Raw genomic sequence first — 15,941 nt, 5'->3', positions numbered from 1 at the left:
ACCTTTTCTGCTGAGCAGCTCCAGGCAATCCCTGTCACCTCCCTGACTTCCTTTCCAATCCCTTTGGCAGTGTTTGGACCGAGAGATCAGACACCTCCGTCAGGTATCGTGGCTATTTCACGATGGATGACTAAAGAAGTCCAAACGTGATTGTGAAAAGGCAACTGATTTCATCGCTACATCGAGCTTTGGCTTCTACCCAGGGAGCCCCCAGGGAGCTCTGCAGTGGGTCACGAAGCAGTGTTCAAAAGATGGGGCTCTCTTCAGAGGCAGGGTGGTCTAGGGCCTGTCACTCAGTGTGCTCACCCGGGACACGGGCCTCCCAGACCCCACCCGCGCCCAGGGAGCCGGAACCTGCACCTCACCAGGTCACCTGCCCGCACATCAGTTGGAGACACTGCACTCACTAGCGAAAACCTGCCCTGGTCTGAGACTTGTCCACGGACCCCAGTTCCCCTCCAATCAGGGATTAAGTGATCCCGGAAAGTCACTTTTCTGTGCTTCAATTTCCCATCTCTAAAATGGGGATCACTCGTCTTTTGCTATTTAACAGTGAAGCGGCATTGTAGGTGAATACATCAAATCCATCAATAAGTTCCAAGTGTTATAAAAACTGCATGCAAAAATTTTAAGCTATTGATATTTTAAGTAATGCTATTGATAGTGGCTTTAATTGAACTGCTCCAGAGGATGAGCAGATTTTACAGCTGTACTGGGGCCCCTTCCCTGCACCTGCCCTCACTCCATGTTCCCAACATACTTGGATATAAGTAATTCTCCAAAAGTTACTTTGAGTAAAAACCCTCAAGGAGACAATTCAATTTCCAAATGTAAATTCCAACCACATGTAGAGGGAACGCTCTTGCCCCCATCCCTGGGTGAGAAACGAGGCTTTCTGCAAACTGTGATTGTCTTGACGTCGCTGCCGTTCCCGTGAAGGGGCTTTTCAATGTGAGAGAAGCTGTTTCTGCAGGGAAAGGATTTGCCCGTGTAAAGCTGAAAGTTTACGCTTGTTATGCATGAGTTCAAGGGAAGGGAGACAGCAGTGATGGAGAAAGACGTGAATGTTCAATGTCATGTGGTTTCGAAGGGCTCATTTCTGAGCCTTAATTATGATCCGTCATTTACAGGGAACACGAGATTCTTGCCACCCGGGAGGGGCCAACGTGGGACCACAGACGCGTTTCCCCAATCCTAGCCCTTCACCTTCACCTTCTCATTCCCAGCCAGCCAATCCATTCCCCTGAGCTCTGGAGCCTGTAGGATTCAGAATTCAATTTCAGGTAGAACTGCAAACTCCAAGTCTAGGTATCTTGCTGCAAAGGCAAAGATGATGAGGGTTAAACACGATCAGCTTTCTACAGGCAATAACAAAAGCAGATGAAATCATTCTAGAAAACTCTACTTTATACCTGATGGTAAAGATTTTCTTTATTTGATATCCAAGAGTACACTGGCAGGAGAGGAGCCCTCCCTCTCCGTACTTCGACTAAACTGTGGGTAATTAGCCATTAATTCCACTAAGTATCTTTCCCCTGGAAGAGCTGTCATATTTGATGGCCAGAACCAGATGATCTGGAATCGTAACTTCAGCCAGAGCAAAGGAGCGTTTGGGAGTGTTGGAACACACTCTGATGGCCAGAACTGTGCTCTTTCTGTCGGCCATTATCGAATCTGCAGATAAAATTTATAATGAAGGCTAATTTTTATTGACACCTGCTGACGGCGACAGTGAGGGGTGATACAGAGATGGCTTGGTGCCTGGGTTCCAGGTTCATTTCTGAGTGAATCCTGTGGCCTTGGACCCAGCCTTCTGGGCTGGGGTAGAACTGGGTCACCTCCTAAATCCCAGATCCCACTGTTTAAAGGACATTGCACTTCTCCTTTATGGGGGCCGGAGAGCGACTTGCCAGGACACGGCCAGGCCTCTGGTCTCTGCATGGACAGCTCCACAAGGCACAGCGTCCTCTAAGCGGGACACCCCCTTCCCTTAAGCATTTCCTACATCTCCCGCTGACCGAACAAACGGGCCTTTTGAGGCGCTCTTTATGGGGACAGGATGAGGCAGGACAGCAGCTGACAATTTTATGCAACGTTTTCCTGAACTCTAAGCACAAATCCATCTTCCTTATGGGATGCCACCACCAGTCAGCAGGGTGTGTTTTAATTATTATTTTAATTTCATCTTGGCAGAAAGACACTGGAAGATGGTGCCCTTCAAGGGATGCTTGTACTTTGGGGGCAGTTCCCATCCCTCTGCTTTTGGCTGCTGGCCCCCCGCCCCGCACAGAGGAGGGGCATCTTTTGGCTCTCTGTCTCCCAGCAGGTGGGGGACCATCTTAGTCCCCCAGCCTGCTCCCTACTGCTTGGAGGGTCCAGGCGACAAGGGCGCTGTGTGTCGGTACCTCCCGGATGCTCCAAACAAGCACCAAAGGGTAGGTTGACAACAGTTTCCGTCCTAGGGTGGCTACTTTTCGCTCGCCCTCACGTCTCCCTGGTTACTCAGATCTGGTGGAGGAATTACCCGGCGAAAGAACAATCAAGCACCCGTAACTGAAATAGGCACCTTACGTGTCTTTCCTTGACTAGAACTCTGTGAACAATCACTGGAACTGATACATGTTGGGAAGATATTATTTATGCACTTGGATTTGGGATTTTCTTTGCTCATGTTCCATCTTGGGTGTGGGGACAGCAATAAGGTCTTCATATCAGACGTTCCTCCTTTATGAGTTGAAATAATATGATGCTAACGACCCAGTAAAATTAGAATTTAAAAACTCAAGATGACCACATCCTGAAACTGTATTGATAAATCCAGAGTTTGCATTTTGACCCCTCAAATATGATCCTTAATATTTAATTCCAGGCCATGACTTGGAAATTAAATACAGAGATCTAACTTTCCAAAAAACAACATACCAGAAACACCAAAAACAGAAAAAAAAATTAAGTAATAAAGTTTGCTGTGCCGGTTTGAGTGTATTGTGTCCCCCAAATGCCATTATCTTTGTGGTCTTGTGTGGGGCAGAAGTTTTGGTGTTGGTTAGATTTGCTTGGAGTGTGCCCCACCCAGCTGTGGGAGATAATTTTGATGAGATGTTCCCATGGAGGTGTGGCCCCACCCATTCGGGGTGGGCCTTGATCGGTGGAGCTATATAAATGAGCTGACTCAAAGAGGAAAGAGAGTGCAGCTGGGAGTGATGTTTTGAAGAGAAGCAAGCTTGCTAGAGAGGAACGTCCTGGGAGAAAGCCGTTTTGAGGCCGGAGCTTTGGAGCAGATGCCAGCTGCCTTCCTAGCTAACAGAGGTTTTCCGGACACCACTGGCCGTCCTCCGGTGAGGGTACCCGATTGCTGAGGTGTTACCTTGGATGCTTTGTGGCCTTAAGACTAATTGTTTAGTGAAATAAACCCCCGTTTTATAAAAGCCTATCCATCTCTGGTGTTTTGCATTCTGCAGCATTAGCAAACTAGAACATTTGCATAGATAAATCTTGTGTCTTTATGCAACAAGTACTCTACTTAACAAATAATAAAATATTTAATAAAATAAAGAGTGGAAAGTACACAGAATAGTAATTATGAATTCAAGTCAGGGCATTTTGCATCTGGGTTACGTTCATGAAACTTGTATTGTAACCCTGGAGGAACTTCTCATCCAAACTTGATCGTGTTTGGTCTTTTATTGACTGTATTTATTCTGGAAGTTTCATTTCACTCGTTTTCATATAAATCTAAAAGACGGTATTCATCCCACATGTACATGCGGTAAAGTAATCAAGAAAAATACTTTCCGTACCTGGCACCCCCCCCCCCCCCCATTTTAAAGGAAAACGTCAGCGTACTAAATTCATGCTAACCGACAGCTCGATGAAGGGGTTAAAACACTGCCAGGTACACAGCAGGTGGCCATTATAGATGTTCCCCAAATAAAAGCCAGAAACAGGAAGCCCAAAACACAGGTCCCTAAGGCAGGCATCTGTCTTAAATGATATCATTTGTCAGGTTTCCAGCATCTTGTGGTGGTGAACACAACAAGAAGGCCTGTGTTGTACTGAGGACATTACATCCTCATTAGCCACAATCTTCCTTGAGTATGGAATGCAGGATTTTCATTTTAAAAAGCAGCAGCAACTTGTCACTGCACTTTGCATTCGATAAATACTGAATGTACTACTAATCACCATTTATCGGTGCTCGATCCTATTCCTGAGAAACTTGATTCAGATGAAATCACGTAATAACAATTTACAGAACACATCGTGTGACACCTGAGCTGTTTCCCCGACGTTTCTCACGGACGGCTGGGAGCAGCCGGCAGTGGCGCCGCCATCTGAGGGGCCCCGCGTGGCGTCTGCTGGGCTGGCACTTCTTGCCTGGCAGTTGCAGGTGAAGGAACAGCGTTTCCCTTTCGGAAGCCACACGCTCACGGACACTAATCTTGGGGAGCCTTCCTCCTGCCGTCTGCCCTGACCCTGTAGGAAGAGGGCGGGGAAGGCCTGGCTGAGGACTGAGAAGTAATTTGTCTGCCACGAGGGTTCAGCCTCGGCCGCTTCCCTAAAACAAAGGCAGACGATGGCCCGGATCAGGCATGGAATATTTTGTCACCTGGCATGGCAAGCACCCCGCCATTTCACCTCTCATTAGAGACAAGCCTGACCAGTAACCCCAGAAGATGGGAGCTGATGCTGAACTATGACCCTTGATTTATAAATCATTTTTCAAAAGAATAGTACAAAAAAAAGTTTAAACATATTTTTGGCATTATCTGAATGGGCGGAATCTTTCATGCTTGTTTTCTAAGAACAAATGAAAACAGCCTGCACTGTAGTTTCTTCCTGGGTTTGGGGGAAAAGAGGACATGAGGTTTTCAGATTATGTTTTATTCTAAACGTGGGTACTTCGAAAACATTTTTTTTTTTTTTTTTACATAGCTGAATTGAGTCTATTCCCTCAAAACATAATGCATTTCTGTTCTGTAGCTTAAGGGATCCATCAGTTAAAATGTTGCTCTTTCATCTTTATTACCCACCCATTAAAATGAAAGAACCCGGGACTCACTTCAGTTTAGAAGAAGCAATTTAGTGGCTGACGTCCCTGCTCAAGTCTTCTCAAAGGGACAAAGTGCATTATTGCTTGGATTTCACACATCTGTCTGCATAAGAAGCAACTGAGCCTTTCAGACATACACTATGTTAAACTTAATAATATTCTTTGATTAGATTATTTTATTACGACATTTTTCCATTACCAGTCATTTCCCGTGCGCAGTTACATTCATAAAACCTGCCTCTTCCCCCCTTTGTTTGTTTGTGTATATAGAAGCGAGGCGAAGTGTCTTTCCGTTTAGCTGCTGGATCTGAGAGGGACAGATTAATAACCAGGCGCAGTGCTGGACGGGCCCTGCTCGCACGGGCACCAGTAGCCCTCCGCAATAATGAGGACACAAAGAGGCTCCCATCAGGCCGCCAACCCTCGTCATAACTCAGAGGCGTCACAGAGGCAGTGGCCTCCAGTGCTATTTGTCTTTACTGCAGTTGTGACGCTTCGGCATGATCCATAATTTGGCAGCTATTTACCGTGACATTTCCCTTCAGTTCAGCCATAACATTCAGTAAAGCCATTATTTCGTTCCATTTACCATATAAATTGTATTGTTGTGCATGCATGGTAGCAGCTACATTAGGTACCTGAAAATGAGTAAATCTTGTAAAACAGATACTAACCGCGAGTCAGTGGTAGAATTTCCTTGCTCCTTAGACTGGAAGAGAGAAGAATTTCATATGGTCAGAAACTTTTCCTGGAGCATCTTTAATTTCGTGCATATATATTTAACGGGCTAGACAGGCGGAAACCCAGGACTCTAAAAACGCATCTGGTGGAAGAGCTTTACCTTAAATTAGAGGAGCACCGGGGCATTTCCAGCCTAAGATGGAATCGGGCGCAGCCCGTGGCATGGAAGGTTAAAAGGCAAGTGCATCCTGCTGAGGCGCGAGGCAGGAGAGCAGGCTCACGTCGGGCTCCTTCTCACGTGTGGCCAGTGGACGTGTGTGGCTTCAGGTGACGGTGACAAGAAGCACCTCATCCCAGCAGAGCACTTGGAGAACTGAAACGGGAAGCCGGGGTCAGCAGCTGCTGCCTGTGTTTGCTGTTACCATCGATGAATGGCACCGCCAAGCCTGGAGGCTCTATCTCAAGCAGACCTATCATGTTTCCACAAGCTGAGGCCCTACTGTGTGTGGGCACCTGGCTGTCCCCAGGGGTTGCAGACACAGCTCGCTGCTCTCGCCCCCCGGCTGGCACTGGTGAGCAAAGACTTTTCCTTGGAGAGTTCAGGTTTTGTTATGTAAACCCTCGCTGAGGTGGAGCACACATTTTCCCCCTTTCTCGTGCATATATTAATTTCAATTTTAAGGGTCCCCCAAACCTCTATAGTTTCCCTTTCCAAAACCTGCTTTACATGCACAGGAGTTTTCAACACCCATTTGCTTTTGAAGCGAGAGAAAATTTCCATTCCTCATGTGACTCGCCAGGATGATGTGGATAAAAAGCGTTAAATAATACATCATTCTTTAAAATATGCCTACGTTCACTTAATCGTTTCTCTAATAACCTAACATAATCAAACTGGGGAGAGGTTCCCCCAAATTTCTATCTAGACAGTGGGCTAGTGGTTCATAGACCAACAGGGCCATTTCCTGATAATATGGACTCTGAAAATATGTGGCTAATTTTTGCTATGTTCCTCCTTTACGGAGCACTTACCTGCATAAGACCAAACTATCCCAAGCAAAGAGGAATTTGTCAACTATTTTCAAGACAATTTAAAAATCTCATCAGGCTGAAGACATGCTGATTTGATCAGATCTCACATGAGGAACTAGTTTCCCGGAACACCAAAAGCTGGGAGGAGATCGTCCAGGACTAAAGAATAGAGCGTAAACGTTTTACCTCTTAGCCATCCAGGGAAGTTTTATTAGCACGTTATTTTCAAGGGAGGGGGGAACAAAAGAGAGAGAGAGAAACAGATTCATTAACACCTTACTTTCGTTTTAAGAAATATTATATCCACTATCAACTAAAAATAAATTGATTTTAGTAATTCCAAGACATAAAGTGCCCATTTTCTTTCTCTTTTGATTTATATCCTTGTTCTGTTTTTACAGCTTACTGTTGACAGAGTGAGGTAATTCAACCACAATTTTCCCAGTGTTCTCCCTCATGTACATGTAATCGACAGCGCGGAACACAGACTCCAAGCCAGTAAACCTGCCCCCTGGAGCCCCATCTCCCAGGTCCACCTTGCAGAGCAGCTCCCCGCGCGCACACATCTCCAGCAAGTGGTCCATGGCTGCTCGGAGCTGGGAAAGGTAATGGTTCAGGAAGAAGCCCTGGACGCGGGCAGACTTCCTGAGCAGTTTGGCGGGCAGAGCTCCTGCCTTGACCGGTGAGAGGCCGGAAGGGCTTTGGTAGCCAGAGATGAACCCGATGACCAGCAAGCGCCCTTTGGTGGCAAGAGCGTCCAAGGCCAGGTCAAACATGGCTCCCCCTACGGACTCGTACACCACATCCACCCCTTCTGGGTGCTCCTGCCTGAGGACAGAGCCAACGTCCTCGGTTTTATAGTTGATGGGGCGGTCACAGCCGATGGACTTCAGGAAACTGGCCTTCTCGTCAGAGGAGCAGGTTCCGATGACGTGGCACTTGGCCATCTTCGAAAGCTGCACAGCAAACTGGCCTGTCCCCCCGGCTGCTGCTGTGACCAACACTGTTTTCCCTTCTGCCAGTCCGCCGAGCTCCTTCAGGCTGAGGTACGCGGTGGTGCCACTCACTAGCAGGGCAAGATACTCGGGCTTCAAGGCGGGCACTGGGGTTCCAACGGCGGCTGGTACCACCGTGTACTCTGCAAAAGAGCCAGGCGCCATGTAAGCCACTGCCTGGCCCACCGTGTACCTGGCGCTAGCAGACAGCCCCAAGGCGACCACCTCCCCGAGGCCTTCGAAACCCGCGTCGAAGGGGAGCCGAGCGGAGGGGTCATAGCGACCCGCTGCATAGTTTACGTCAGATGCGTTGACGCCAACAAATCTAGAAGAAAACAAGCACAGAACATGTATTAATAGGTTTTCTTTGCCAAGATCTTTACATCCCACTTAGACAAATTCCTCTAATTCTGGGTCCTGGGGAGGGGTTGCAAAGCTCTGCATTCTGAGAGAACTCAGGGAAATGTGGTCCGGCTGTTCAGTTGAAAAAAAAAGAAATCACGTATTAGCTCAACAATGATTTTCAATCAGAGTTTTGGCATATTTTGTTTCATCAGTTTGGAAATAATTTCATATCACTTTTAATCATCAAGCTATTTATTTCACGTGCCATTTGGTTCCCTCCTTTTTCTTGCAAAAGGAGAAATAAGGCGAAAAAAAAAATGCTGGGAAACCTTCATTATACATAGACTTCACCAGGCCTAGAAGTTGGAAATTAATTGGCCTCTTAACAAAGATGTTTAAAACAACACTGAGATAAAATACATTCACAGAAGTAGACTTGTATTGATTCTGGCAACAATTTAACACTTCAGATAATAATAGTAATGACAGTGATATTATTAAAGATTGATGTAATGCACAAGGTCGCGGGTTGTTACATGTTACTGCAGGGGTGTTGGCGTGGCTGCAGCAAATTTTCCTTCTGATGTATCTATGCCCAGTGAGAAAATATGCATTTTGATTAACTGAACAAAGATTGTCTCATAAGGGTACAGAGGTTTTTATGGAACATTCACCATTCAAGAGGCCTTTTCAGATAAAAAGGAAAGCAAATCATCACTATATTTTTCCTCAACGAGAAGCAGAGACATAACTTGATTAATACCAGATGATTATTTTCGTTTTGGTATCCAGATTCAATTTAATTGTGAGGCCAGTGTTTTTACCAGCTTTTTTTCATCTTGGCATACCTCATAACAAAGCTATCCCGATACATGAAGAGAAAAGCCCTCTACTAAGAGTGCCAGGCAGTGGCGTAGACTTGTAACCGAGGGCCCTAAAAATGTCATTTCCACCTGCACAGGCACAGGGAAAGCTGGTGAGTGGGTCGGTTTAAAGAATTTACATTTAATTCAATAAGCCAGAACTGTCCTCTGCAAGAAGGATACAGCATCACTCTACTATCGATAACACTTTGCATGTGGAAATGCCATCAGGATTAGTCCTCAAATAGCTACAATTCTGAAAGTCCTCGACCTTCCCCAGGAAGACAGCAAGCAGGAAGCACATTCTCTGGGTCATGTCAAGCTGCTTTCAGAAGCCAGCAAAGCACAGAGTCTCCATAACATGCCCAAAATTCATATCCACAAATGATAAGAGTAATGCGAAGTGGTAAAAATGATTTCTGCTGTTTTCTCAGTTGGCATTTAATACCAAGATGCCTGCATTCTAGTTCCTGAGGGGGGGGGGTGCCTTCTTTCTTTTAAATTTACATAATTCTCCAAGCCTAGACTCCTTTTTCAAAAAAAAAAAAAAAAAAAAAAAAAGGACCAGCTTCCTGAGAGCATGTTTCTGGGCTGCACAGAAAGCAGGAGATGGAGCCAAGCTGGAGGGTTTACTGGCACCTCTGCTTGGGGGCTGGAAAGCAAACTCCGGAACAGCCTTGTGTGGGAGGGGAGGTGAAGGCAGGGTTGGCTCGGGTAGGGGGGAGAGGGGCTCTCCGCGGATCTGTTCTCCAGGCTCCTTCGCCCACGATTAACCCTTCCTTGTCCCTCTCTTCTCGGCCCCTCGTCTCCGCCCGCCCAGCCCTGGGTCCGCACTGGAGAGGCAGTCCTGCGGCGGGGGGACCCTGGCCACACAAGGAGGAGATGCCCGGGGGACACCCAGCCCTGGGCGGCGGCAGCGCGTGTGCTCCCCACCTCGTCGCGGCGGCGCCCTGGGGGGCCTGCGGGCGGCCGCGCAGGGCAGCGCCGCGGGAGGAAAACGCAGCCCCCGCCGCTCCCCTCCCGCGCTGGGGTTCGCCCTCACAGAGAACAGGGGGCGAGACAGAGCAGGCGTCTGGCCCGGGAAGAAGCGGAGGAGTGGGCGCTGGGAACGCACGAGCAGAGCGCGGGCGGGGAGCCCTGCTGGGGGCGCGTGGCTGCGGCCGACGCGCGCGGCGCGGCTTGGCCATCGAGGCTGTGGCTTTCTACCACCCCCGGCACCGTGGGCAGGAGCCCTGGCGACGGCTGAGACACCGAAGGAAAGGCTCCAAGAGCAGCGCGCCCCGTCCAGCTCGGCCTCTTCCCTGCGGCTCCCCTCGGCCGCGCTCGGGCCACTTCCCCCTGAGCCCTCGGAAGTGTCCGGGCCACCGCGGGCGGCCTCTGCCCCACCGTCAGGGAGATGCACGATCAGTGACCTTGACTCCCGGAGCGGGCCGGAAGCCGGGGTGCAGGGTGGAGGGGCCGCCAGGGCGCGATCATGACCTCGGCCTCCCCGACGAGGGTGGTCCCGGCCCAGCCCTGGGTCCGCACTGGAGAGGCAGTCCTGCGGCGGGGAGTCCCCGAGTCACGACCAAGTTCTAAGAGAGCCCTGAGCGCGGGGGAGCTGAGCGCCGCGGCGCCCGTCGGTGTCCCGCCGGCGGTCGGCGGTGACTTTGACCTCGCACCCCTTTTTCCGTCCCCTAGCCCCGTGCGTCCTTTAAATCGCTGGCGTCGTCCGTGACGCAGGCTCGGGTTGAAGGCGCCAACCGCGGCGGCGCTGCTGCGCGCACTCTGCCCTCTCCCTGGGCGCCCCGTCCTTGGCGCAGGGCCCCCGCCATGCCAGGCCCCCCGCCAGTGACAATGCGCCGCGCCTGCGGGCCACTCGGACTGCCCGGGACGCGCCCGGTCCTTACCTGGCTTTGGAAGAAGCGGCGCGACGGTCCGCAGAACTCCAGCAGAAACAAGTTCAAGAGCAGCGGGCGCAATGGGGAAAGGGGGTCCGGGTCGGGCGCAGAGAGCAGGAAAGGGTGGTGAGCGGAAAGGCAGAGTGTCCACACGTAGGAAGTACTTGCGCATTTTGAGACCCTCCCCAAGTCCCCCCTTGAATTTAAAATCTGTGCTCCGGATTCTAGCAATCCAACGGGAGAAGCTGCTGGGAAACCTACATCCAGCAACCCCAGGAAAAGAATGGGACCGGTGTGGGCTTTCCCCAAATATATACCCTGCTAGAGTCACTCGGTTTATTTATACTAAAAAGTGCTGAACCCTTCCGTCATGTTTACTGTGGAAACAGGGCAACCCTGCAGAGGGGAGGGGACGCTTTCCTTCTGAACAAAAACCAAATGCGAAGGCTCAAGTCCCGGGCAAAAACCTTCAATACTGAGAGACAAAACAAAGTCGTCCAAACCAGACCTTCCTTTAAAAGATAAAACAAAACCAAACCAAACAAAAAACAATCTGGGCCCGCAGTCAGCAGAAATACTGTTACCCGCCCGCAAGCAACAAACCGTTTATCAAAACCGCCCGCCCCTCCCCCACCCCTGGTGCCATTCTTTCGAACTCTTTGCTCCATTATCTTACACTTGAGCAGAAAATCGTTAGGGATATTTGGAAACGAAAGAATCTGTCACCTTCTTACGGAAAAAAGCTAAAAATAGCCTTAAACGGACTTGAACTGGGATGTCTTTTTCTTTTCTGGGGCTGGGCATAGAGGGGGAGATGGGGAAAGTTGTCCTCGGCACGATAAAATGGGAAGGTGGGGACTGCACAAAGACGCATCAATTATATGCTCCATAGGGATTTTATATGCCCCTTCACACACCCTTCCTGAATAGTCAACTTTATTATCCTAATCGATGTGGTGCTCCGAAGCATCTCCCTGTCTGTGAATAAAGAATTGGTATTTTCTGCTAAGAGGGGATAAGATGTGAAAAGGGTTCCCTGAGAAAAAGTCAGACGGAGCACAATTAAAACCTCCCAACACCTCACCAAACAAGCGAATTTGGGCTTCGGCTCATTCATTCCAAAGCAGATTTCATTTTGATAAAAAGGAAGAGCGTCTGCATAAAATTGTAATGCAGTTAGCACCGTTCAGGAGGGATTCGGTCTAGAATTAAAAGGAACTAAGCTGGGGGCGAATTATTAAGCTTCTATTCTTAAAAATAAACCGGTTAAAACGTCACCTCCACTGACACTGCAAGGATCAACCATCTTCCTACAATTAGGGGCAGGAGCAATTTCCCAACATTAGGAAAACGGGGAGGGAAAGAGTCCCTCACCCACCCGCCCATCCACAGAAAACGGGTCCCATTCACTTCCTGTGGCAAATTTCAAGGTAGAAGTTAGAGGTCAAGTTGTTGATATAAATATACCACGTTTTAAAGGGGTCCTCGGTATATGTGGAGGGAAAAAAGAGGCATGGATCTCAAAGCAATCCAAACTGGAGAGCTGCAAACTTGGTGGCGGGACGCTCGTGCGCGCGGATTCCGGAATCCAGGGACCCACGCTGCTCCCCGCCCTGCTGATCTGGGCAGACGGCGAGCTGGGCACCCTGGCTGCGCCGCGTCGCCGCCTGGAGAGGCAATTTGGGGAAGGGGAAGGTGGGGGTGGTGGGAGAGACGGAGGACGACCCTAGGCGTGATGGAGGGGAGGGGGAGGGGGGTGGGGGTGGGTGGCCCAGGAGGTGACATACCCGCGCAGGTGAAGAGGCCTGGGAGACCGATCGTGTGCGGCCAGGAACAGGGGTGCCTGCGATCTCTGTGCTGGGAGCGCTTCAATTCACACCTTCCCCTGCTCGTCCCTCCCGGTCGCCCCCACCCCATTTCACACCCTGGTTCTAAAAGGATTTTATTCAAGCAATTGTGTGTGTGTGTGTGTGTGTGTGTGTGTGTCAATAGTGTACTTAAGCAAGCAATTGTGTGTGTGTGTGTGTGTGTCAACAGTGTACTTAAGCAGAAAGAGACGGGTTTAAAAAGCCAGGGTGAAACTTTGTGTCTGCTCAAGTCCGGAGGCTTCTCAGTCTGGGTCTCACCTCAACTCCTAGCGAATCACGAGTGCGTTTTGGACAGTCCACGACCATACACACACACCTCCTCCTTTTCACTTGGAAGGGCGCGTGTTCTTACTCTCACCGGCGTTAGCACTTCACCACCTAACGCAGCAAAGCTCAGCACCGCGCTCCACGACCCACGCAAACTTTGGCAAGGAGAATTCCACACGCACCCCTCCTTTAAGTCACTCTCGGTCTCCACTCAATCTCACCCGCGACTCAGTCAGTCCTCACGTCCCCAACAGGCTTTCCAAAGTTCGATGTACTCATCAGAACCCAGGTTTGAAGGTCTCGTAGGAATCTGTAACACGAGGCCAACTGAGCGTCCCATCCAGGACTTAGGGCACAGGCTACCCGCCAACCGCTGACGTGGCCGCACAGTACTTTTCAGGCTACAACTCACAGCATGGTCGCCGGCACAACTTACTCCTCCCTTGAGCCACATTCAACCCGAAACACGCAAAACCACAGCGGACCCGCGGGCACTGCTCTTTCCAGAGCCGACAGAAGTCGGGCAGCGAGGGACCCAGCGAGCAGAGGCCGGGCGCGGAGCTTGGCTCCGACGGCCCTCCGGAGGCCCCCGGCTTCTGTTGCTTCAGCACTTGCTCGAGATTAGGGAGACGGAAACGCACTAAGGTGGGGGGCATAGGGGTGGAGAACACCGTCGGAGCGCGACCCGAGTGTGCCACGAACGTCTGCAAAACGTGCAGGCAAATAACGCCATGCCCTAGCTCGCCTTGGCCCGGCTGCCCTGTACACGCGCCACGCGCCTGGCCACCCACTCCAGAGGACAGACCACAGTTACACAGCACTGATAACACGCACACAACTCCGGCGAGGTGCCCACCAGCACACCCCACGGCGGGCACTGCCACTGCGAGGCTGCGGTCGGCCAGGCGGGGGCGGGACAAGCCATCCGGCCCCCCCACCCCCCCGGGCCTCCTTCTTGCACAAGCGCGTTACCTAAATGTCGCTGCGTCCAAGCTGCTCCTGCGCCACCCTTCAGATTCTGTGAACGCAGGACCCGTGGGCGCACGCGAGTGGGCGGCGCGCCTCCCTGCTGGGGCCCGTAGGTTTTATTTCGCGAGCGGGAGGGGGAGGAGGCAGGCCGGGGGAGGGGAGGGGAATCCCAAATGAAATCTCCCCTCAGTGGCGAGGACGTTCGGGGGCATCGGATATTCACAACAGCCGTAGTTTCCTTACCGGAGCGAGCGCCAGATGGCGGCGGGTCCACGTCCCCGGGCTCGCGCTGCGCGAGGGAGGGTGGGGGCGCAGGTCGGTCAGGGTCGGGGGCTCCGGCTCACCGGTTGCGGATGAGGAGGTCTCCGTCCCCCGGCAGCGGCACCGGGCAGTCCCGACGCAGGGTAACCGCCTCGCGGAAGTTGGGGCTCAGGCGGGTCACCACCAGCTTCTGCATGACGTGCGGGATGGCGGAGCCCTGGAAGTCCAGGAAGTGGCGCGCGTACGACATGTCCACGATGGCGCGGGCCCCGGCAGGCCCTAGCCGGAGCATGGCCCGCGCCTCCGCCCACGCTCTAGGCGCCGCCCGCCTCTCCTCCCCGCCCGAGCCCTCCCCTTGCCCCCCCCCGCTCCCCTCCCAGCCCGCCGCGCCCGCCCGGGTGCCCTCCCCCGCGGACCCGCCCGGAGCCGCCCGGGTCCCGGCCCCGCACGCCGCCGCCCGGGCCGCTGCGCCTTTAATCTTTGTGTTGTGTTTCGAATCTGCTCCGCGCAGACTGCTCGGGGAGCCTCTCCCCTCTCCCCCTTCCACCGGCGCGAGGAGGCACCGGATGTACCCCCTGCCTCCCCGCGTTCCCCCGGCCGGAGTCGGCTCCTTCGGGGGGGTGGCCAGGGGCCCCGCGCGCCGCGATCGCGCGGCGCGAGAGCAGCCCGAGCCCAGGCGGCCCGCGGCCCTGGAGCGGCGGGGCCGGCGGCCGCGCAGGCACCTCCCCTTCCCGTGCGAAGCGTTCACTTCCTTGCAAGGTGGTACGAATCAACCCCGAGCGCGCCGGGCGGCAGGGGCCCGGGCCTGGGCGGCGCGGGAGCCCTGCCACCGGGCGCACGGCACCCCAACGCGGGCTGGGGGAAAGCCCGGCCCCCGAGACGCCCTGCTGCGCCTGCTGACCTCTGTCTTTCTCATGCAAGTTGCAGGAACTAAGCCATTTAATTTATTTTGGCCCAGATTTCTTGTGTTCCCATGAAATGTTTTAAGCAGCTTCTGTAAGACTGTTACAGGTTTCCCCTTGGGAGGGAGAACACATATTGGAAACTCGCGGGCCAAATTCCCAGGGCGCATAAACATTTTAAACTTGTAGGTGGTGATGCTGAGGGACTTACTTGAATCGGAGACGTTGCAGTGATGTATGAAGACCTCATTTTTATAACCCAGCTAAGAAGAACTGCAGTTTCTTCGTGGCAACTTTCTTCCTCGTTGTGTGTATTGACCAAAGAATCAATTCTTTTTTCATAAAGGAACCAAATTAAGTATTTCCCTCATTTTCTGTGATGAACTAAGTCCATCTTTCAATTTTTACTAAAGATGTATATTTTAGTGGAAAAAAATAACTCCTGTTTACCAATCCACTCTAAATTACGCTAATGAGAAAGCCAAACAGTGTTTCCCGTCCCCCCCAACTAAACTTAACCCCAAACTACGACTGCTAAGGTGACACAGGTAGTTTTATCTCAAATGTAGGACATGCTTAATCCAGGGGTAGTTTGGGTCCACGTGGGTGCATGTGTTTGTGCATGTGTATGTATGTGCATGTGTACAGTGGGGGGTGGGTGGGTGGGAGACTAGCATGTTTAAAAATCTGCAGGAACTAGACTCTCCTTAACTTGGCTGAAAACACATGGGCTTTACCCAGTATCAGCCAGTGGATTACAATAACAAACCCCCGAATGTCTTCCACAAATTTGAAATCTTTTCTGCTGTGCTGTATTAAGATTTC

General features: G+C 51.5%; 1 protein-coding gene across 2 annotated transcripts; it reads right to left on the bottom strand.

Moving 5' to 3' along the window:
* Positions 1-6,945: 6,945 nt before the first annotated feature.
* Positions 6,946-14,569, bottom strand: ZADH2 (zinc binding alcohol dehydrogenase domain containing 2). 2 transcript variants are annotated; one of them, XM_037805655.1, is made up of 2 exons: positions 14,298-14,569; positions 6,946-8,086 (listed from the first exon to the last, which is right to left on the bottom strand). In XM_037805655.1, the coding sequence occupies exons 1-2, from the start codon at positions 14,504-14,506 to the stop codon at positions 7,162-7,164; spliced, it is 1,134 nt and encodes a 377-aa protein (XP_037661583.1). In that variant the 5' UTR covers positions 14,507-14,569; the 3' UTR covers positions 6,946-7,161. The 2 variants fall into 2 exon arrangements, with proteins under 2 accessions (XP_037661583.1, XP_037661584.1); XM_037805656.1 differs by having other exon boundaries at positions 14,197-14,336.
* Positions 14,570-15,941: the final 1,372 nt, after the last annotated feature.

Source organism: Choloepus didactylus, chromosome 16, assembly GCF_015220235.1.
Source record: "Choloepus didactylus isolate mChoDid1 chromosome 16, mChoDid1.pri, whole genome shotgun sequence".
Classification (NCBI taxonomy): Eukaryota; Metazoa; Chordata; class Mammalia; order Pilosa; family Megalonychidae; genus Choloepus; species Choloepus didactylus.
Note: the sequence above shows the minus strand (reverse complement) of the source record. Positions and strands in the feature narration are given on the sequence as shown.

Coding starts and splice junctions, on each gene's coding strand:
- ZADH2 (XM_037805655.1), bottom strand. CDS start 14,506: ATGCTCCGGCTAGGGCCTGCCGGGGCCCGCGCCATCGTGGACATGTCG. Junction 8,087..14,297: donor GACCTCCTCATCCGCAACCG/GTGAGCCGGAGC, acceptor GTTTTCTTCTAG/ATTTGTTGGCGTCAACGCAT.